Raw genomic sequence first — 23,496 nt, forward strand, 5'->3', positions numbered from 1 at the left:
GACCTCCCCGGGCGGGTGACCACCGGGATCAACAGTGGTGGGCAGACGCCCTCACCCCCGCCTGCCTCCAGCTCAGCCACCTCTAACACGACAGATGGGCGCTGGGCTTTCAAAGAGACAGAATGGAGAGGCGGGGCGGGGAGTCCTGGCTGGCTCCTGGGCCAGGGTAATGAATGCAACCCCCCGGAACGGGGTGGGGGGCCGCCGCCTATCTCTGCCCCTCCCCTCTGCTCCCCTCCTTTCAGCTGGCTCCGTCCCTCGGCTTCTCCGAGCCGGCCAGCCCGGCTGCGTCTGGAAAAGCCACCTGCTACCAGCGCACGTGAGCAGGCGCAGGCCAGCCAGAGCCAGGTGGGCTGTGGGGGCAGCTTCAGCCTGGGGGGTGGGGGTCCAGACGGCCCCCAGCTGTCATCCCCCACCTGCGCTGGGGGTCAGCCCCCACCTCCTCCACTTCTCATCCTCGTTCACACTCTGGGTTGTTGGCTTTTGGCGACCCTGGGTTTTGTGGCAGCGTCGAGAAAACTCACTCGTGGTGTTTACCTGTAACGCCACCCCGGCGCTTCCCAGGCACCGGATGTGGGAAGGACACTACCCGGGAGGGACCCTACCCTGACAGATGCTGGCCCATCGTGGACCCAGGATGGTGAATGGACCACGGGAGGCCTTCGGAGTGCAAGGCTCGCCCCAGGCCCTAGGCAGTGAATGCTCAGCCAGGCCTCTGAGCCTGCTTTCTTTAAGTTCTATCCCAGCGAAGCCTCCTGAGACCCAGCAGGCGGGGTGAGGCAGGACTCCCCTCCCGCACCGAGGAAGCGACTGCTCAGAAAGCTCAGGTGCTGACTCCGTTCAGAAGCGTGGAGCGGGGAGCCCATGTCCACCTGCAAAGCAGAGGCTTTCTGCCCTCATGCACTCAGCCCTTAAGTTGGGCAGCAGCTGGGGAGTAGTTCGTCTGAGGCCAGGGTGGGCATTTGGCCCGGTTCCCATGAGACCTCCTGGAGTCCCGGAGAGCAGGCCCCGTAGGCCCCTGAACTGGGAGGGCCCTGAGCATCCCATCAGGGCAGGAGGTGAAGGCAGCAGCCAGCACCCCCCTTAGGGTGTGAAAGAGCACTTCGAAGCCCTGCGCAGCCTCCCCCCAGGAACACAGTGGGCTGGGGGCGGAGAGGGTGCAGTGGGGGGCTGGGAGGGGTGCCGAGTGAGGGAGACGGACAGAGAACACGCTGGAACCAGGCTGACTTGCCTTCTCTCAACTGAGATAAGACTCATAAGGCGAAACCAGCGCTTTCGAGTGAACCGCTCCGTGGCACCGAGTACGTTTGCGATGTGGGACACTGACCGTCTCTACTTGATTCCGAAACATTTCATCCCCCAGCAAGGACACCCCCCCCAACCGTACGCATTAAGCAATCATGCCCCACCTGCTTTCTCCTGACCACCTGGCAGCTACCAACTTCTGTGCAGTCTCTGCGTTCCTCTTCTGGGGTGTTTCATACCCATGGAACCACACAGCGTGTGGAATTGGCTCTGCTCTCTGATGGGAAGAGGGAGAAAGGGGGCTGGAGCTCCCGGCTTCCATCGTGTCCAACTCTTTGCAGCCCCGTGGACTGTAGCCCACCAGGCTCCTCTGTCCATGGGATTCTCCAGGCAAGAATACTGCAGTGGGTTGCCCTGCCCGCCTCCAGGGGATTTTCCTGACCCAGGGATCGAACCACGTCTCTTACGTCTCCTGCATTGGCAGGTGGTTTCTTTACCACTAGCACCACCTGGGATTCAGAGTCTCGTTCTGAAACAGGAGCAAAGAGACAGACGGATGGCACCTGCTCTTGGCCCAGCAGGGGCAGCGAGGACTCGGTCTCTGCCAGGCCAGTGGTGGAGGAAGGGAGCTTCCTGCCGATGACCCGGGCCTTAGAAGGAGGCCGGGGCAGTGCTCAGGGACACACCAGCGTCCATGTCCCTCCGACTGGGCACGACGCCCAGGCGGTGGTAGCAGGCAGGACGCTGGCACGTGTGCCTGTGCAGGTGACTGGGGAGGGGCCACGTGCGCCGCGGGCAGGCGCGTGCCGGCCCCCGTGTATCATCCAGCTTGTAAATTGCTCGGGGCCTGTAACTGCTGAAAGGGCCATCGAGCCGCGTGGTGTTATTATTTATGATGAAGCGCGGAGGTGCCTGCCAGGGGCTGGAATGGGCTGCGCGCTGCACGGGACCGACGGCAAATTGAACTCCAATTTTCTGCTCCGCGGTCTTTGTTACACGCCACAAAGCGCTGGTGCGCCGGGGTCAGCAGCCTGATGAATGTCGCGCTTCCCGGCGGCGGCTCCATCTCGCAGCCTCCGCGCGGAGGCAGGCTCGACTCCCCCTCCTGGGCCCCGCCGCAGACTCCTTTCCTGGGATCTGGCGCGGTGCTGGGTGCTGACCTCGGAGGCTGGAGGCTTCACAGGAGGGCAGGCGGCTGTGGGTTTGAAACCCGGCTCTGACGCTTGGGTCACCTGTCTCCTCTGATGAGAGTCATTAAAGGGGCAGGAAGCATAAGGGCCCGCCACCCCCACCCCGAGGTGGCTGTGAGGATTAAATGAGAAGAGACAGGGAGCTTTGTGTTAGGTTTGCCACAAACACATCCTTCTCTCTTCCCTTTTCCCAAGGCTGAGCTGCCTCCAGCCCCGGCCTGATCCCAGGGAAGGGGCGGCGGGGAGAAAGCACGGATGGAAGCTCCCGTCTGGGAGCAGGGAGGCCAGCTGCCCGGCCCAGCCCTCCCCACTGCATGTTAGGAAGTCGGTGCTGATGCTAAGTCAGATTTTCCACCAGCTTCCCCCACTGCCTGTCTCCCCTTCCTCAGGCCCGGTGCTCTGTCTTCCTTGAGGTCATGGCCTCTCTCAAGGGCGGGAAATGGACAGAAAGGGGGATCACCCTTGGGAAGTGTGCCACGCGAAGCTTAGGGCCGCTGTCCACTGCTCCCAGCACAGCCCTTCTGCGCCCTGTGTCTGGTGGAGTCGTCGCTAGCCGCGGTAGACGGGGCTTCCACTGGCTGTGGGCTCCTGGAAGCATCTCCAAGCCGCCCAGTCCTTGTTCTTGGCCTCCCCAGGCCTGTGGGAGGTGGGCGTTTCTCCATCACGAGCTTAGGGGAGCTGGTGAGAGTGGTACCCATGTGATGGAGAGAGCTCACCTGCGAGGGGATCTTAAAGAGAAGCAGCTGGAGGACTGACAGATGCCAGGTGGGACAAGTGTCTGTTAGGCCTGGCCAGTCAGCTGACCCCTAAACCTGAGTTTTGGCAAGCCCCTCATCCCCCTACCAGCGGGGGGCGGGGGGTTGTCTTAAGTTCCTGCTGTGAAGCAGGAGAATTGCTGCAAGCTGATGTCACCTCGGGGTCACCAAGGGGAAGACAAGCGTCCTCCACATGGCATCATGGAGCTTCTTGGGAGGGATTCCAAGAGTTAGGGAGAGTTTTGTTCTCACCGTTTTTATAGCTCTAATGAATCTGAATACACTGAAATGATAATAGCACCGTTAGATAAAAGCGTTCTAATCAATGGTATAAGTTTAATCTTTGAACCCTGCAGCGGAAACGTATGGCAGGGCTCCCTTCCCCTCTGTTAATTGCGGAATAAACGCATCGGAAATGCGAACCATCTTTTTTCCATGCAAGGCTGGTTACGCGCTGGTGTTGTTTACCTGTGTGGTTCCACAGGCGGCCCCCTGACTGTGAGATGGGTTTGCAGAGGTTACACCAAGTAATAATAAGCATGATAGGAGCTCCCCTTGTGTGGGCTCTCCGTGCAGGTGTGGGCCGAACCGCTTACCCCTCTGCATAGGCTATGGGGTAGGCACTGCTATTATCCCCTTTTTCCGTTGTAGGCTCTGAAATGCGGAGGGGTTACAGAGAGATGTCCAGGGTCCCGGAGCTGGAGAGTAGTCAAGCCAGGGGTCTTCCCAAGTGGTTCAGCGGTAAAGGATCTGCCTGCCAATGCAGGAGACGCATGTTGGATCCCTGGGTCGGGACGATCCCCTGGAGGAGGAAATGGCAACCCGCTCCAATAGTCTTGCCTGGAGAATCCCATGGACAGAGGAGACTAGTGGGCTTCAGTCCATGGGGTCACAGAGAGTCCGACACGACTGAGTGAACAATGACAAGCCCAACCAGGACTCAGATCCGAGTAACCCCACGCCAGGGCCCCGGCTTGTAACCCACTCGACTGTCCAGACCTTGCAACGGCAGAGTGGGGAGAACACGGAGGAGTATCAGCTCTCGAGAGGGAGGTGGCCTGGCCAAGTTCAGCCGCAAGTTCACTTCTCTGGTTTTTTTTTTCTTTCATGGCTCTGACCTCCTGTAGGTCAGACTCACCGCCATGCTCAGGGGCCAGGGAGGCGAAGGGGCCCGTCCACAATCTTCCCGTGGATGACACACAAGCCTGGGTGTCGGAGCCCGGCCCCTTGAGCCCTGAAGAGGGAGCAGGCAGGAGGGAGGCTCTCTGGCTGATGAACAATGGGCCAGCCGGCCGGGGAGATGGAGGCGGGGTGCTTGGGACACACAACCCCCATCCCCCCGCTTTCCCCAGGCTGGGCCCCTCCGCCCCACCCGCCACTCCCCAGGGCCGTGTCGGGGCTCGGTTGCCCTGGCTGCCCTGGTGGCCGGGCCGCCCCTTAATCAGATTAGATGTGTATTCAAACAAATTGATGATCCGTTCCATTAGATGCTTTTTGAACACGCTTTTCTGAGCGAGAAATCCATTCGGCTGCAGCTGTGGAGACCGAGGCGTAATTGACTGCCGCGCCCTCCCAGGCCCCGGACGTCAGGAGGTGCCCGGTTTCCTGAAGGTCACCAGCGAGGATTAGATTAAGGAGAGCGAGGGCCTTCTTTCCTGGCTAATGAAACACTTGGCATGCAGGCGGCACCGGGCCGAGCTGGGCCAGGCATCTGCTAGGAGACAGGAAAGGGGCATAAATTAGCATCTCATTTGTGGGTGAAGCAGTGAGGGGAAGGGGAGCCGGAGCGGAGGGACTAGGGGGCTGTGGGGGCAGGAGCGGGCAGGCGTGTCAGGCGCGGGGTGCGAGGGGGAGAAGAACAGCTGGGGAGCCTGGCGTCCCCTGTCTGCCTGCTAGCATCTGCCTGCTGTGTGTGCACCCCGAACATTTCTTAGGGGGGCAGGGTTCAAACAGGCTTCTGCGTGGCGCTAGGGGCCCACAGCTCCCTACTCCTGAGCCCCGCCCAGGCAGCTCCCAGGCTCAGCAGACCCCTGACCTGGGTTTCAGGGGAAAAGGCATCACTGGCATGGTGCAGAAGCCCCAGCAGCTCCAGCTGCTCCTACCCCAATCCCAAACCTTTGCTCAGGGCCTCACAAGCCATCCCAAAGCCAGACCTGGCTCTTGAGCCAGCTTGAAGTGGCCTCGAATTCTGAAAGCTCAGACTTGGGACATTCAGGAGACAATGGGCTCCATAAGGGGGTGCGACCAAGTCAGGGGAAAATAGGTGGGATGGTGATATTACCTCTGGACCCCATTTTTCCATCTCCTCCTCCTGTGATCACCTCCCAGACTGAAGAGCAAGAAATAGCATCCGTAGGGGTCAAGCGCTGTGCTCTGAACTTGACATACGTTGGCTCACTTAGTCCTCCCAGGAGTCTCTGGGGCAGAGGTTGGAATCTCTTCTGCAAACAGACCAGTAAGCCTGGGAAAACTACTCTGTTCAAGGTCACACTTTACTTGGCATAGCAACGGGCATTTAAACCCAGTTTCTTGTCTCCCACTGGGACCTTCAAGCCAGCCGCTTGGGAAAGGGTGCACCTGGGGGCTTGGGTGGTGAGCAGAGCTGTGAGATGGGGACCCCAGGCCTGACTTTCCTTCCGAAGAAGCCCCCGGGACTCCAGCCCCTGCCTCATTTTACTTGACCCCTCCCACCCACATCTGTTCATCTTCTGGACCCTTTGAAGTCTTATCCCCAGGCTTCCCTGCCTGCATCACATTAGCCAAGCCCTCCATAACCCTCACCCCTAGGTGGACCACTCTTCCCTGGGTGATCGTGCCCTATTATCCTTCCAGCATTCTCTGGACCCATGCCTGGACAGCCTGCCTGGTTCACCCTCACCCCCAACCTAGTCCTGAGCCATGACATCGAAAGCTGGGGTAGTAACGCCTCTGCCACATAGCTGGTATAGCTTCCAATCCCTGAGAGAGGCCACCATCCCTCACTTAGCCCCTGTGAGGCCAACAGGTCGGGGTGTGAAGAGTGGGACAGCTCATAGGGAAGCCCCCTGTCGCCTACAGAAAGGATCTCAAACTCTGGAGTGTGCCAGATCTGGGGTTACGTCTATGTGGCAAGATCGTATGACCAAATGTTCCCAAGTTTCATCTGTAAGATGGAGACAAAGAGAGCACTGGCCTTGAAAAGTCCCTGGGACTCTTAACGGAAACGATGGACATAAAGCACTTCATGTGTGGGGAGTTTGAGAGAGCATGTGAAATCAAGGCAGCAGGAATAGAAGTGTGGGGAGAGGAGGGTTTTGTGGAGAGGGGCCTGCTGGGAGCCTCTGCCTCCTCTGACCTGGGGTCCAGCTGGATCTGGAGAAGGGACCAGTTAGGAGACCACGGAGGTCAATCCAGGATGAAGGTCAACCCAGGACCATGGAGGTTAATCTAGCCTAGTCCAGAGGCTAGGGGGTGGTGAGGCAAGAAGTTGTAGGAATCCCAGCCTCCACCCCATCCCCAAGCTTCCAGAGAAGAGATGGCTGAGTTGCTGCTCAAAGGGAGAGGCTGTGGGGTCCTTCAGAGCTGGGGAGGGTGTGGTCCAGGCTTGGTGCCCCATGAAGCGGGCTCTAGAGGGCACACAGGCATCTTTTGGCCCGTTAGCAGCATTAGTTGGGGGTGGAGGTCTTCACCCTGGATGGCACTCCCAGCTGGCGGGAGTCTGGCTCCAGGCGAGGTGGGCTTCCCAGGGCTGAGCTGGCTGGGAGGTCAGATCCCAGGAGATATGGGGTAGGCTCTGGAGAAGTATGGCATTATTGTGCTAGGGGCTGAAGGGAGGGGGGAGGTTAAAGTTGCGCTAGCATCTGTGTGGGACCATTTCACCTGGAGCTTGCAGTGGAAGAATGACGGTGAGGCTGTTTAGTGGGAGTTTGGAGGAACAGGCAGCCAGGGGCCCTGCAGCTGTTCTGCGGAACCGGACGGACGCCCAGGACCGAGGCCGCTTGTTCGCCTCTGTCGGTGGCTCTTCCTTGAGACGCTTGGGCTCTGGTGATCAGGGGCGCCCCTGCCCCGAGCCGCTCCACACCCCTGAGTCCCATGCACACACAAGACCTGTCCTCTCCTGCATGGCCGGCAGAGCTGCCCGTGACTGCGCATCCTGTCCACTCACAAACGTGTCTGCATCTGTGTGCTTACATCTGACTGTAAATGAATGAAAAGGGAATGTCGCTCAGTCGTGTCCGACTCTTTGCGAACCCATGGACTGTACAGTCCGTAGAATTCTCCAGGCCAGAATACTGGAGTGGGTAGCCCTTCCCTTCTCCAGGGGATCTTCCCAACCCAGGGATCGAGCCAGGTCTCCCGCATTGCAGGCGGATTCTTTACCAGCTGATTATAAATAAATAATCCATACCTACAGGGCACAGTGGGGCTTCCCTGGTAGCTCCGCGGTAAAGAACCTGCCTGCTGGGAGAGAGAGACTCGGGGATGTGAGGGCGATCAGGTTGCGATATCCGTCACCCCACTGATCACCAGGGTGACTTGGCTGACCTGGCTGGCCAGGCCTGTGTCCCCTTCCCCCCTCACCGCCCCACGTGCATCCCTCCCGAAGCTGCACACTCGGTCAAAGAGGACAGCCAGCCCCGACAGAGGAGGACCCGTCTTTGGTCAAGGTATACGAGTAGCTGCACTCCTCTGCTAGAATCTCCAAGAATGCTCTCAAGAAAGAGACTCAGGTTCGATCCCTGGGTCAGGAAGTTTCCCTGGAGAAGGAAATAACCCATTCCAGTATTCTTGCCTGGGAAATACCATGGACAGAGGAGCCTGGTGGGCCACAGTCCTGGAGTCGCAAAGAGTCAGACACGACTTAGCGACTAAACAGCAACAGCAATAAAACACTTTCTACAAGTTACGAAAAGACAGAGAATAAAAAAGTGTGGGCCCCTCCCTCCCAGCCCCAGTCCCCCAGTTCTCCTCCCTAAAGCATCACTGAGCCCAGTTTCCTGTGTGACCCTCTAGAAAAGCCTGTGTCTGTACAAGCAAATCTATTTTTATCCTTGAAGAAAAAAGTGTGCCCAAGTGATGGCTGATTACACACCCCATTCTACACCTGGCTCTTTTCACTTAACAGGAGGTCTCAGGATTTGTTCCAGAGCCTTTCAGTGCAGAGAATTCTACTGTTCGGAGGTGCACTCATTTCTTTAGCCAGCGCCCTCTTGACAGGCATTCAGGTCATTTCCAGGCTTTTGCTGATACAAAACATAGTGTTGCCTTGCAATGCTATCACTTTATCCATGCACAAGTATGTGGGGTGTGGGTGTGTGTGTGTGTGTGTGTGTATGAAGGAGAAATTCCTTAAAGAGTTGGTGGATGGAGGGGTGCATTTTTAGTTTTGATGGAATTGCCAAGCTTTGTGTGTGAGGCCTGGATCTCCGCAGGCTGGCCAGCCCCGGGGTTTTATCGCGTTTTCAAATCTTGGCCAAAGTGATAGGATAAAAAAAGTATCTTATTGAGTTTGCCTTGCCTTTCTCTTATCACAAAGTTCAGCATCTTTGTCTGTGTTTCCAAGTTATCTGTAATTCTCCTCTGTGAACAGTTCATATCCTCTGCCCATTTTTCTGTTGGTTTGTTCATCTTTTTTCTTATTGATTTATGAGAATATTTTTTATATCAGGAAAATGAGCTCTTTGTCCATGATAGAAGTTGCAAATATTTTCCCCCAGTTTGTCATTTGTTGCTTTTTGTTTATGGGTATTTTTTTTTCATGCAAGATTTTTATATAGTTGAAGGTATCAATCTGTTTTTATGACTTTCTGGAGTTTGTGTAGCACTTAGAAAGTACTTGGCAAATTCTTTGCTTTGCTGAGACTGTGTATTTTTAAGCCCCTGTGATTTTTTCTAGTTCTTTTAGAATTTCATTTTTCTTGTTTAAAACATTGACCATCTAGCATTTATTTTGCGGTAAAGTGTGGGGAATAGATTCAGCTTGATTTTTCCCCTCAAATGGCATCCTGGTTGCTCCAAGGCATTTGTTGAATAATTGATCTACTCCCCACTGACCTGAAATTCTACTTTAATCCTCTCTTAAATATCTCATATATACTGGGGTCTGTTTCTAGACTCTCTGGTTCATTGCTTCATCAGTCCGTTTGAAAAAGAACACACTGCTTTAATGATTGCAGCTTTATGATATAGTTTGATATGTGTGCTAATCTCTTCTGCTTGCCATTCTTTTTCAGAATTTTCTTGTCTATTCTTTTGTGGTTTTCTTAAGTGTGAATTTTTGAGTCACTTTGTCTAGCTTAAGGAATTATCTATGTGTATGTTTTCAAAGTGAGGAAAAGACGAGAATGACATCTGTGGAACATTGATTCTGTCAACCCTTCTCCATTCTCCGTTATCCCTTCCCCACTGAGAATGTGGCTAACAGGGCTGTCATGTGCAGTAGTCCGAGTTGTGTACTGCACAATCCCAGAGCTAAGGTTGAGAGGCTATTGGCCCCTGCCCAGAGTGGATGGGTTCCTCCCCCCAGGGGATCTGCCCCCTGCCTGTATGATCAAGAGCAGTAATGACTGCCTCTCCCATAGCACACACCAGGCACTCTCCTTTCCTAAGCACTTTATGTTTTTTATTTAAAGCCTCACAACAAACATATCCCCAGTTTACAGCTAAGGACACTGAAGTGCAGAGAGTCAAGGTCACTTGCTCAAGGCCAATGATCTGTGTTACCCACCTGTGCAGTCATGATGCAGAAATCTGTTCCTGCATATAAGCACGTGCACACACACACACACACACACACACACCACACACTCAGACACACAGATACACATGCAATCAGAGAGTCATCCAGACACACACATGAACACACAGACACATACACGTGGATACATACATACATACTTACATACGTACAGAGATGCACACAGATGCGCGCTCAAAGACATACAGAGACACACACACACAGGCTGTTCCCACCAGCATCCTTCTCCCATCAGTCTTTCCTGCTACAGCTCACACACACCCAGCCCCCCTGCCTTGGGGCAGGGCCGGCCCATCTAGGAAAACTGGCTGGCAGGACTCACTACCCCGCCTGCTCTCAGTTCTGCATGGGCCTCCCTCCCAAATCCCTGTATCCCGACATGAGTCCCGACGTGAGGGGCCTTTCACCTTCGGGAAGGGAGGTGTGGCCGCATCTCAGGGTCTTGGGGCAGGGAGCCTTGGCCTCAGCCAGGTGCCTTGTTAGGATTGCTTGGAATGAGGGAAGCTGCTCTGATCTGGGTACCCAGCAGTTTCTCAGGAAAGGCTAACGCCCCACCTCCCCCCTTCCCTCAAGTCATTATCTCCAGCAGCCTCTGGAATCAGCCCATCCAAGCAGAAGCCATTTGGCTCCAGACTGGCGCCCCTAGGAGAGCCTGAGGAATGAATTGGCGACTGCAGACGTGGCGGGCACGTGACCCGTGAACTGGGTGGCGGAGGCCGGGGTGTGGGCGCTGGGCACGTGTGCCCGTGTGCGTGGGCAAACACACCTGCCGCCCACACCCACACCCCACGCCTCTGGCTCCGAGCCAGCCCACCTCCGAGGGATTTGATCGTTGGGGGCTGGGAGCATTATTGTTTTAAAACAAACGAGGGATGACAGGAGCTAACAGAGGGTTTTTAAGAACGCGATTCAAAGGGCTCTTGAAAGCTGCTGGAGAATATGAATGCGCCTTTGAAGTACGAATGTGCCCATTTGTTAAACTGAGAGGAGCCAGCTGCCTCCGAGGGTGGGGAACCGTTTTTCTTGGCAAATGAGTGCCTTCCTGCCTCTCCGCCCTTCGCCAGCTCCAGAAATGCGGGAGGATCCCAGAAACGGGGGACCGGGTTGGGGGGGGTCAGCCATCCCCTCAGGACACACTCTGGGAGAGGCACCGCTTCAGCCGTCTTTAAGGCAGTGGGCTCACGTGACAGAGTGATGGGCAGACGTGCGAGTGAGCAGCGTCAGCTCCGAGACGGGAACATCCGCGTCCCGCGGGGAGATGCGAGGGGCAGAGTGGTCCACCTGCTCTCCGGCCCCTGTCGGTCCACCCCTGGCCTGCCCTCCAGTGGCCCCCACGGCAAGGGTCTGTAGCAGGATTGGGGGTCCAGGAAGACTCTCACAGTCTCCAGTGAAGATGGAGAGACCCTAGGGTTGGGGTGGGAATCTCTGCAGCCAGCTGGTGGGCCTGGGCCCCAAGCCGACATATGGCTTGTCCTGAGTTGTCGGTCTGTGCAGAAGCTCAGAGTGAGTCTTTGTCACAAATGCGGAACCTTATCTGAAACCCAAGGATGCCCAACCCTGGTTAAATCTGAGGATGAGAGGATAGAGCAGGGATCCAGGCCTCCAAGCCCCACTGATACTCCAAAGATTCCACCTGCGATGCAGGAGGGGGCCCTGCTCCCCCCAGCCCCTGCGCACCACCCCCCCCAGCCTGCCAGGCCGCAGCTGGGTTCACTCCCTTCCACCCTTGAGTCACTGCCTCCCCGACCCCAGACAACTGCCCCTTTCTCTGGCTTGTCCCATACCTGAGGCCTGGAGAATCGTGTCTTATGTTTTTCACTGTCTGGGCTCCTAGTGGGTTGTTAACTCTCAGACCAAGGTCTGTCTGGGGTGTCAGCCAGCACCGAGGGTGATGGAACCCCCTTCCCTGGCAGGGACACCGATTCTCTGATGTCGGAAAAGAAATGAACATTTGCAGAACATTTACTCCGGGCCGGGCACAGACCTAGCATTTTCACAATTGTTATCTCATTTAACAATGGGCTTCCCTGGCGGCTCAGGTGGCACAGAATCTGCCTGCAATGCAATGCTCAATCCCTGGGTCGGGGAGATCCCCTGGAGGAGGGCATGGCAACCCACTCCAGTACTCTTGCCTGGAGAATCCCACGGACAGAGGAGCCTGGTGGGCTACAGTCCATGGGGTCGCAAGGAGTGGGACACACTGAGTGACTATCCAATTTAACTCATAAGATATCACAGTGGCTGTTTCTTCCTGTGCTCCTGATGGAGAAACTAAGACTCAGCGAGATGAATACGTGTCCACACCCAGGCAGCTGAGCACAGACCCACAAGGCTTGGAGGGCTGATTCCCAGTGCCTGATTTGCCAGCAGCTTTCTGGCTTTGAGCACCGCCCACCCCTCGGGCAGGGTGATGGGTGGAAAGTGCTTGGATTTGGGTCTGGTAAGCTCAGACAGTAAAGCCTCTGCCTACAGTGCAGGAGACCAGGGTTCAATCCCTGGGTCGGGAAGAAGAGAGAGAAGGGTTCAATCCCTGGAGAAGGGAGTGGCTACCCACTCCAGTACTCTTGCCTGGAAAATCGCACGGACGGAGGAGACTGGTGGGCTACAGTCCACGGGGTCGCAAAGGGTCGGACACGACTGAGCGACTTTTCTTTCACTCTTCACTTTCAGGCCTGGACCTGACTCGCCCTTGTTGCCGCTCAGGGCTGCGGGGTCCCCAGGCCGTACCCCTGAGAGCGAAGGGAGCGCTGCTCTGAGGAGCAGGTGATCAGAGCCCCCGCACAGAGAGTGCTCTCTGGATGAGCTGGTGAACAGTGCTCCCTGGAGCTCGCCTCCTCGGTCTATCAGACGCAAAGGCATTGAGTGCGTGTGGGTGCCTTAAACCCATCTTCCTCTTCATCCACGTTTCACCTTCATGGTCAAGTGCAGGGTTAAGTGCTCAGCTTGCAGGGCTGGCTGCTTGCCTTCCAGCTGTGTGACCTGGGGCGAGCTTCTAACCCCTCTCTGAAAGGTGGATTTTGATCCTATCTGGTTGTGGGCTTGCAGGTAGATCCGATGAGTGAAGCCACTCGGTCGTGTCCGACTCTTTGCGACCCCTTGGACTCTAGCCCACCACACCCCTCCGTCCATGGTGACCCGGAACCTGGTAGTACTTCAGTCCCTGTGTTGTTTCCAGTGCAGACCCCTCCCCGAAACACAGGTCTGCTCAACGATGGGCGTGGAGGCCCTCTCCCCCTTGCTGCGTCTCCCATTTCGTTTGTCCAACCCCTCATCGATTTCACTTCTGCCCCTTTTCCGACTTGCCGGCAGACAGAAAGCCTCTATCTCCACCCAAAGCTTTTGGTCTCAGTGCTCCCCTGAAGTCTGGGGTCCTGCGTGCATTGTCTGTGTCTAGGGGAGCTGGGGGGCGGGGGGCTCATGCTTGGTTGGACTGAGTCGGGTCAAAGGGTTAGAGAAGAGCAGAGCAAGGACTGTACCCCATGCCGGCAGCCCAGCCAGTGGCATTTCTTCTGACCCCACAGCCAACCTGGTGTGTGAGTGAAGAGGTCTAGGCAGGCTGGCCCAGAACCTCGGGTGGAAGACCAACAAGCCTGGCGGTGGAGGGAGGCCCCCGAGAGGGACCCCGCCCTTGGCGCCTGGAAGGGTTTCCTGCAGCCTTAGGAAGCAGGACTCTGGTCACCCCCATCACATGCCACTCCTGCCAACCCAGGTGTCCTACCCCTGTTTCCCTTGAGTTTTTTTTTTTTTAATTAATTTGTATTGGAGCACAGGTGATTTACAATGTTGTGTTGGCTCCTGCTTCACAGCAAAGTGGATCAGTTATACGTGTACGCATCCACTCTTCTCGAGACTCTGTTCCCATGGAAGTCGTTACAGAGGGCTGAGCAGGAGGTCCTTATAAGTAGTGTGTGTGTCAGCTCCTGTCTCCCGCTTTACCCATGCCCCCTTGCCCCCCTTTCCCACGTGGCACTTATTTTCCCTTTGGCTAAAGTGCAGAAGTGCTCCCCCCACCCTTCCTTCTTCTCTGGAAGGAGAAACCAGAAGCAAAGGGTGTCGGATGGATGGGGATCCTGAGGCGGGAGAGACCGAAAGTCCTGGAGCGTCGGGGTGGCAGCCAAGGGGGTGGGCCCAGGGCCTTCTGGTAGGAGGCCGGCAGGGAGAGGTCGCTCTGCATACATGCCCTGAAGTCGCACTGACCTGAGTTCCAGCCCTTCCCGGGCACAGGACCTTCGCCCGTGACCCGCTGCGCCTGCCCCATCTGCCTCCCAGAGGCCGGGCTCCAGGTGCGCGACTGCAGGCAGGAGAGAAGTGGTAACCGGCGCTTCGGTGTCTCTGTTCCCTGCAGATGACGTGGCCCCCTATTTCAAGACGGAGCCGGTGCGGACGCAGGTGCACCTGGAGGGGAACCGCCTGGTGCTCACGTGCATGGCCGAGGGCAGCTGGCCGCTGGAGTTCAAGTGGCTGCACAACGACCGAGAGCTGACCAAGTTCTCCCTGGAGTACAGGCAAGCACGCCGCCCCTTCCCTCCCTCCGGGCCGCCAGGGTCCCACCGTGTCCTGGAGGGGCACCTGAACGGGGAGCGGGCTGGGCTGGCAGCTCGGGGCAGCTCTGGTCCAGGGCTGCAGGGAGGCTGGGATGTCGGAAGTTGCAGGGGGTTGGGTGGGGCGGGGGGATCAAGGCAGCCTTGACCTGGGGTGAGAAGACCCTGCGGGCTAAGCCAGCAGAGGATGACTAGAGGGTGGGCTGGGGGAGCCACCCCATAGGGTGGTCCAGGCAGCCTGGGACAGGGCAGAGGTGACATTTAGGGCAGAGGAGCTCAGTGCCAGCGTGAGCTGTGACCAGATCCCTCCCTCCTGAGAAAATGCTGCTGTCTCAGGGGAGCTGTTGGAGGGGCCTGGGTCCAACAGAGGGCCGTGGCATGTGGCTTCCCGGGATCCGTAAGCGATGGATAGATTCTATTTGGGAGGGAAATTCAGGGGGAACACGAAAGTGGGACCCCCTCGGCATTTGGACTTATCTCTGCTTCCTGTTATGCCCCCGCACGGTGCTCTGGGTCGGCCTGGCCTGCTTCCCCAGCACACTGCCAAGTGGGGAGAAAGGGGAACACAGAGAGAGAGAGAGAGCTGGGTCTCAGCAAGGGCCAGTGAAAGAGTGCCTGCGAGGCAGCTACCGCCGAAGCCGGGCGGCCCCCAGCCTCTCTCCGGGCTCTTCCCGCATCCTGTTTTATTGGCCCCGACCCTGTGCCTGGTAATTAATCCCTAGGCCTGATGTGCATAATAGGTTTTGTTGGGGAAACAAGATTGCCTTGCCCTGGGGATGTTGATACAGATCGGGGACAGGAATGCAAATGAGAGGAGGGGGATTTAACTGCTTGAGGTTCTGTCCTTCCCAGGAAACCATCCGTTTCCCCATGAAGCCAGGAAGCCAGAGTTTGGGGTGACCCTGGTGCCCAGGTTCCCTCTACCCCAACACTGGTCTGGATGGGCTTGGTGTTGATGCCGAAAACTCGGCCTCTGTACACAGGTGCCGGTTTGAATCTCAGAGACAGAGTTTTGAGTGAAGTAGAAAAGAATAATTTTATGCTTTGCCAGGCAAACGGGGACACAGCAGGCTCGTGCCGTCAAAAATGTGTGTCCAAAAAAAAAAAAGGTGTGTCCCAACCCAGGAGGATTTGGGGAGTTCTATAGCAGTGGTTCAAGGGTGGGGTTACTGATCAGATTAGGGTGTGCACTCCTTTAATCTGGCTTTAGGTGGTCTCCTGATGAATTTCTGTGGTTCTTGAGGTTATCAAACTGTGACCTTCTCTCTGAAATGAAGAATGCCTCACAAATACTTCATTTTCCATTTATTGGGGCTTTTCCTTTTGTAAGTGGACTTTCCAATAGCTCAGTGGTAAAGAACCTACCTGCAATGCAGGAGACCCGGGTTTGATCCCTGGGTTGGGAAGATCCCCTGGAGAAGGGAATGGTGACCCACTCCAGTGTTCTTGCCTGGACTTTGTGTGTTTGTCATTCAGTCGTGTCCGGCTCTTTGCGACCCCGTGGACTGCAGCCCACCAGGCTCCTCTGTCCATGGAATTCTCCAGGCAAGAATACTGGAGTGGGTTTCCATTCCCTTTTCTAGGGGATCTTCCTGACGCAGGGATCAAACCCGGGCCTCCTGCATTGCAGGCAGATTCTTTACCATCTGAGCCACAAGGGAGGCCAGCACTGCCACTTTAGTTCTGTAAGGAGTTCAAAGATACTGTTCTGTGCCTCCCTTGAGGTAGAACCGGGACCCTGCCCCAAGCGTCTGCTATTGGTTCTTGGCCGCTCCTCCCTTGTCTCCGCATCCCCTCCCTTCCCTGATTAGCGACTCTGGACCTCGGGGAAGGTCATGGAGGCAGAAGGCTGTTTCCTGCATGGAAGAAACAGTCACATAAGAAGATTTTGGTGCCCAGGAGCCCCACGAGCTCCTGCTGGGTTTCAGTGGGACTGGCCACTGGCAAACGAGAGAACAGGTGGGGCCAGGGCGGGAGGACCACCCTCCCGTCTGTGGATGGTGAGAGACCTGGACCCGGATGAAGGAGGCCCTCCAGGGCTGGCCACTCTGGGCTTTGGTTCTCCAGGGAGCCATGAGGAGACCAGAGGGGCCTCCCTGAGCAGCCCCTGTGATGGTTTTCTGTCGGGGTCCCAGAACCATTCCTAAAAGCTCTGTGGCACCCTGAGCAGTTTTAACAGTTTCCATGAAGAGCCCCTGGAGCCTCTTGGATGGTGGACATGCTTGAGTGGGCACCCCCAGAGCATGCTGATGGCATACCACACTCTCAGCGGTGTCCTTGCCCTGGATTTCTGCTGGCAGGGAGCTGCAGGCAGGACCAAGGAGGAGGAGAGCTGATTCCTTATCGGGTTCACAGCTGTTCTTCTGGTGCCTGAAACTGCGAGGACGTGGGGGTGGGTTACACAGAAGCACACGCTGGCTCTTCAGGTTCAGATTCGCCCAACGATGGAATGAGCTTTCTTTGGACCCGGTCAGCCCCCTAACCCTGGAAGCATCCAGATCGTTCTCAGGGTACAGGTGTGGTTGATGATGGTAATGATGATAATAATCATTGGCAACCAAAAAAGAATTTATTTCATGGCTGATGTTATGATAGGCTCTCTGGGAGCATCTCCTTTAATCCTGTCAGCAATCTTATGAGTAGGTTCCGTTGTTTCTCTCCCATTCTACAGATGAGCAAACTGAAGCTTAGATTAAACAGTCCACGCAAGGTCAAGTTGCTGAATTGGGCTTCAGATGTAAGTCAGATGACCACAGGGCTTGAATTCTTTCCCACCACCCACACTGCCTCTTATTGGAGAAAGATTGTTGCCATCGCCCCCTCCATGTACATGTGTCCTAAGCATCTTTCTGCTAAATGTACCCTGCACGTTCTCAGAAGAAAGATGCATTTCAGAGGTCGGCCGGATGGAAGTTACTCAGGGGGACATGGTTGAGCATCCATTCGGTGAGCTCAGTCTCTTGCCTCCTCACCCCCAGGAAGGCTTTTTATGCCCAGGACAGCCTTCTTTTCTGCCTTTGTCCAAACTGTCCTGTCCCCTCCGCTCGGAATATTGTCCCTTTCAGAACCTTCTTTCTGTTTCCTGCAGGGTCCCAGCTCTTTGGGAAAGCCTTTCCGGGTGGAACACTGGTGTGCTCTCAGTAAATCTCTCACACACACACACACACACACACACACACACACACGCGTTCATTTCTGCCTCTCTCTGCCCTTTGTTTCTGTCCCTAATACATCTCCTTATACTTTGCCTTCTAATTAATTAAATAAGGGCATGAAAGTAAACCGCAGAATGAAGGAAGAGCTTCAGGTGTCTTGGCAGTTCCAGGAGTCTCAGGACTTACTAATAGAACCAAGAACTAGATACTGTCAGGGCCTCAGGGATCTGCGCTGCTCAGCTGTGCCCGCCTCTGGACTCAGACTTTATTCTCACGCAGTGAGAGACGTTGAGCAGTCCAAGAATCATAGGCTTCGAGCCACCTGATCTCAGAGTAGAAAGAAACTTCCCTGTAGAAGGAGGTTCATGTAGAAAGACCCAGGGAAGGATTCCGATTGGTCCAGCCTGGATCTGCCCCGACCAATCCCTGTGGGGCAGCAGCATGGAGAGCTGTGATTGGCCGGGCTATGTCACATGTCTGCTCCCAGCCATAGGCCCTTTTGCAGCAGCTCCACCCACTAGAGCCCAGTGATGGGAGTGAAAATGGGAACTCTTATCAGAAGAAAGGAAAAGGGTGTTGGGGCAGACAGAACCTCCCCACCCGTCATTTCACCGCCCCTGTCCCCGGGGAGGGCCTGGCTCACAGCAGGTGCTTTTTCCTTCCTTCCTTCTTTTCTTTTTAATTTTGCAAATTTCCAAATCTTGGAAAAACTATGATGGTACCAAAAACACTTGTATGCCTTTTTTCCATTCACTAATGTTTTGTATCATTTGCACTCTCTCTTGCTCTTTCTGTGTACGCATGTATGCATTCATTAATTATTTAAGAATTAGTTGGGGTTCCCTGTTGGCTCAGACGGTAAAGCGTTTGCCTACAATGCGGGAGACGGGGGTTCGATCCCTGGGTCGGGAAGATCCCCTGGAGAAGGAAATGGCAACCCACGCCAGTATTCTTGCCTGGAAAACCCCGTGGACTGAAGAGCCTGGCGGGCTACAGTCCACGGGGTCGCAAAGAGTCGGACATGATTGCGCGACTTCACTTGACTTCACTCCCTGGCCGTCTAGTGCCTAAGGCTCTGTGGTCCCAATGCAGGGGCCCCGTTCAGTCTCCGGTCAGGGAACTAGATCCCACATGCACAACTAAGACCCGGCCCAGCCAAATAAATGAAAATAAATAATTTTTTAAAAAAGAAATTAGTTGCCGATATTATGTCAGTTCACCCCTAAGTAAAATTTCGTAAGAAGAAGGTGTTTTCCTACAGAACTGCCACACAATTTTCACACTCAGGAAATTGCACATTAATGGTAATATAATATTACCATCTAACACACAGTCCATATTCAAATTTCTACATGTATCCCAATTATACCTTTGTGGACATTTTTATTATTGTCATTTAATACAGGATTTTTAATCAAGGACCACACATTGGGTTTAGTTGTCATGACTCTTTAGACTCTAGAACTATTCCTCATTTTTCTTTCCTGTCTTTCACAGAATTGACATTTTTGAGAGTTCAGCCAGTTTTGCAAAATGTCCTCCAGTGTGGATTTGTCCAGTTATATTCTCATAATTACGTTCATCTTTTTGGCAGGAATATTCTGTAGATGTACATCCTTTTCAGCACTTCACACTTACATGTACCTGATGTCAGTTTGTCCCATTACCGGTCACGGTAGGTTTTTTCAACTGGTCAAGATGACATTCACAGATTTCTCCCTTGTCAGGGTATCAGTGTAATTTCTCCCTTTTGGATGATAATTTGAGACTGTGTGAATATTCTCCCCAGGAATCTCTCAGCCAGCAGTTGAACATCCACTGATGAGTCTCATCTGAATCAATTATTACCAAGATGGTTGTGATTAGCACCTTTTCCATCATTTCTTGTATTAGTTGGCATTATCTCATGAAAGAGATCTTTCCTTTCTCACCCCCTTTAAAATAGTGTAAAACCTATATGAACTTATGGATAATTTTTCCTCTGTGTTTTAATCCATTCCCATCATTATTCGTTTGGACATTCATAGTAACCCAGAGTTGGCCAGTGGAGCTTCTTCATCCCGGCTCTTGAGTCCTTTTGACCTGTCCCCATTGGATTTCTAGCACTTTCTTGCTTTTTGGCTCAACTGAAGGTTCTGGTTTCCCCTTGGGAATAAATGCATACTAAAAACCCCCTCATATAAGAGATCAGTCAGCTTCATCACAATTCTCTGACCACTGCTTTCTGCTGAGGTCTTCCTGTCCCTTGCAAACCCTAGGTTTTGAGTTGGGTGATAATATCCAATTTTCAGGCAGAAAGATGGCTGAATTTACTCAGCAAGTTGGGAGAAAATAAAACTGGGAGTGACGTTGTAAATTTAACCGTTTCCCATTCCATGTTCAAAGGAAGGAGTTAGCATGCACATCCAGTCTCCAGGAATCTTTATTCTCAGTGGGATCTGCACCAGATTGAGCCAGGGATATGTGGAGTGTGTGTGTGACAGAGAGAGAGAGAGAGAGAGACATCCACACGGTGGAAAACCTCGGCCTCTCTCAGTGTCAGGGACTCTGCAAGGCTTGTGGGTATGAATCCATCCTTGGGGGCGGAATGGAAATGACCTGGACTTTGGGGTTAGGCCCACCTGAATACATTCATGCTTCTCCCACTGACTAGCTCTGTGACTTTGGGCAGGAATACTTAGCCACCTGAGTTTGTTTTCTCGCTTTGGAACTGGGCACAGTCATCCTACTTCAGAGGATTATAGTGGGCACTCAGAGTCTATGGGGCAGATGCAGTCAAGGTGCAACAGACATGCAATAAATGGTAGCTGTTAGGTTACACTGGCTGTCGTCTTAATAGAATAAGGAGACAAATAGCAAACCTACCAGAAATCTCATGTGCAGGTGAGGATGTCTCCAAGGGAAATGGCAACCCACTCCAGTGCCCTTGCCTAGAAAATCCTATGGACAGAAGAGCCTGGCGGGCTACAGTCCATGGGGTCGCAAAAGAGTCGGATGTGACTTAACAACTAAACAACAACCACAAAGAGGTCGTGGTGCTCTGCGTCCATGTGATTCCTTAGGTCTCATACATGCGTTTAATGGTCACTGCTGCTGCTAAGCCACTTCAGGCGTGTCTGACTCTGTGCGACCCCATAGACCGCAGCCCACTGGGCTCCCCCGTCGCTGGGATTCTCTAGGCAAGAACACCAGAGTGGGTTGCCATCTCCTTCTCCAATGCCTGAAAGTGAAAAATGAAAGTGAAGTCGCTCAGTCGTGTCCGACTCTTAGTGAGCCCGTGGACTGTAGTCCACCGGCTCCTCCGTCCATGGGATTTTCCAGGCAAGAGTACTGGAGTGGGGCGCCATGGCCTTCTCCGGTTTAGTGGTTATGAGTTATGAGCACGCAAAGCATAGATGTGTTTGTGTAACGTCCTGGCTCTGCGGGGCGGTAACTCACATAAAGGTCAGGCCCTCTGCGTCGCCCTGGAGCCTGCTGCGCCCGTTTGCTCTCGCATACCTCGCACCCTTCCCTCCCGTGGGGCGTCGGGGGGCATCTCTCCAGGTTGAATCAGGTCAGGCCCCGTTGGTGTCCATGCCACCAGCCAGGGCTGTGTGGATGGAGCCTCTCCCACCAGCTCGAGAAGCGGCAGGTGAGGCAGTGGCCGTGGGGAGGGTGGAGGATAGACCTTAGCCTCCCGTCCTTGTGACCACGTCCTGGCAGAACCATCAACCGCGTTCTTTTGTCCCACCCAGCAGCGCCTCCTCCCGTAACTATTCTCACACCAAAGTAGGCAGGACTCTCCTGATGGTCCAGCGGTTACGAATCTTCCTGCCAATGCAGGGGACACCAGTTCAGTCCCCGGTCTGGGGCGGGCCCAGATGCTGTGGGGCGGTGACGCCCGTGCACTGCAACCGAGCCCGAGCACCCTAGAGCCCGTCCTCCGCGACGAGAGAAGCCGCAGTGAGCCTCCAGCCTCCGCTCCGCGCAGCCAGAGGAAGCCTGCACACAGCCGTGAAGACCCAAGGCAGCCAAAAAAATAAAGTAGAAATACAATTTTTAAATCACATAGGAAAAACAAGTCAACGAGGCAGACCACACACACACACACACACACACACAGATTCCCATGCGTAGTCAGGCACACGAATCCAAAGAAGAACTACTGTTTATTCAGGCTCATTCGGTTTCAAGAACTTAATATACATCATTTCACAGCAACACTGGGAGGTGTTCTTACCCTCCTTCTGCGGAAGCTCGCAGAAGTTCCGGAATGTGGCTGGGCTTGTCCAGGGAGCAAGTGGCCGATCCAGGAGGCCTGTCACCTGGGTGTTTTGTCCTTTCTGCGCCAATGCACACGGGTCCCTGATGGGGCTCCTTCGGCCCCACTCATCACTGTTCTTCTGGCCCCAGGAGCGAGAGGCCGGGGGCCCCTCAGACCCTCTGGGGTGCAAGGCTGAAGGCGTGAGACTAGTTGAGGCTGGGCCCTGCTGGGTGTGGGTGTTGGGGGGAGGCTCAGGTGAGCCAGGCCTGGCTGGGTCCTCAGCCCCGCCGCCAGCCCGACATCCTTTGTGGTGGTGGGGGGCGGGGAGCCACCCAGCTCGGGGGTGGGGAGAAGGCAGGGACCCCCGCGGTGACGGCCCTGCTGTAGTCACAGCAGGGGACTCCTGCAGAGTGGCCGCAGCTTTTGAAACCTTTCAGAGGAGAGGATAAAAGGGAGCCTCCAGGGCCAGCTGCGATGACCCCGTCCCCTCCACTGGCCTCCCCGTAGACGCGAGGGCAGGTGGCAGAGGCCAGGGAGGCAGAGGCTGGCAGGTTTCCCCGAGGGCACATGCCATGCGGCGGCCAGGAACTGAGCCAGGCTCTTCCCGGCAGCAGTTCTGGGAGGCCGGTGCCGTTATTATTATCTCTGCCCCGAAGCTAGGAATCACCGTTCGGAGAGGCCCAGCGACTTGCCCAGGATCACTCAGCCAGACCTGGAGAGCCGGCTTTCACCCAGATCTCTGGGACCCTGAGCCGGTGTCCCCCCCGACCCCCACTTCAAGCTCTCTCACCCTGCCTGCCCTCCCCCAGGGCAGGGGTACTGCCGGCGCACAGCCCCAGCTGGCCTAAATCACCACGGAGGAACCAGTCATGGCTCATACGTGGGCCATAGCGTGGACCCAGCCCTGCTCTAAGTGCTTCACACACATTAACTCTTTTTTAAATTGTTTTTTTTTGGCTGCACCAAGTCTTAGTTGCGGCATGCAGGATCGACAGTCTTCATTGCAGCAGGCGGAATCTTCTAGCTGCAGCGTGCCTGCGTGCTGAGATACTTCAGTCATGTCCAACTCTTTGCGACCCAGTGGACCATAGCCTGCCAGGCTCCTCTGTCCACGGGATTCTCTAGGAAAGAATAGTGGAGTGGGTTGCCGTGTCCTCCTCCAGGGGATCTTTCCAACCCAGAGATGGAACTCATGTCTCTGAGGTTTCCTGCACTGACAGACGAGTTCACCAGTGCCACTAGGGGCGCCCGGGTGCAGCCTGTGGGATCTTTCAGTTGAGACATGTGACCTCGTAGTTATGAATGTGGGTTCTAGTTCCCCCACCAGGGATCAAACCTGGGCCGCCTACCTTGGGAGCACAGAATCTTCGCCTCTGGACCACCAGGGACATTCCTAACGCTTGATGACCAACACTCCAGATGGCCGTCCACCTCCTGCTTTGTCCCTCGCTGGCCATGCCCACCTCAGTTCCCGTTCTCAGTCCTTGTACGTCGCCAGCTCCTAAGGGACGCCGTCTCCACACGCGAGGGACGCGTCTTCCTGGTTCAGCTCCCCACCCAAGGCTCAAAGTCACAGGACTAAAGCGAGCCAGGTCTCTTCCCTCCAAGCCTGATGAAGGAACATCAGGAGA

General features: G+C 55.1%; 1 protein-coding gene across 2 annotated transcripts in view; it reads left to right on the forward strand.

Annotated features, from left to right (window-relative positions):
* The window catches only part of SDK2 (sidekick cell adhesion molecule 2), a 260,100-nt gene that overhangs the window by 107,813 nt on the left and 128,791 nt on the right, over positions 1–23,496 (forward strand). For both annotated transcript variants that reach the window (XM_070480035.1, XM_070480036.1), the window contains exon 2: positions 14,272–14,431. In XM_070480035.1, the coding sequence (XP_070336136.1) occupies positions 14,272–14,431 (160 nt within the window). The remainder of the gene's footprint in view (positions 1–14,271; positions 14,432–23,496) is intronic.

The sequence above is a fragment of the Odocoileus virginianus genome, chromosome 17, assembly GCF_023699985.2.
Source record: "Odocoileus virginianus isolate 20LAN1187 ecotype Illinois chromosome 17, Ovbor_1.2, whole genome shotgun sequence".
NCBI classification, from domain to species: Eukaryota; Metazoa; Chordata; class Mammalia; order Artiodactyla; family Cervidae; genus Odocoileus; species Odocoileus virginianus.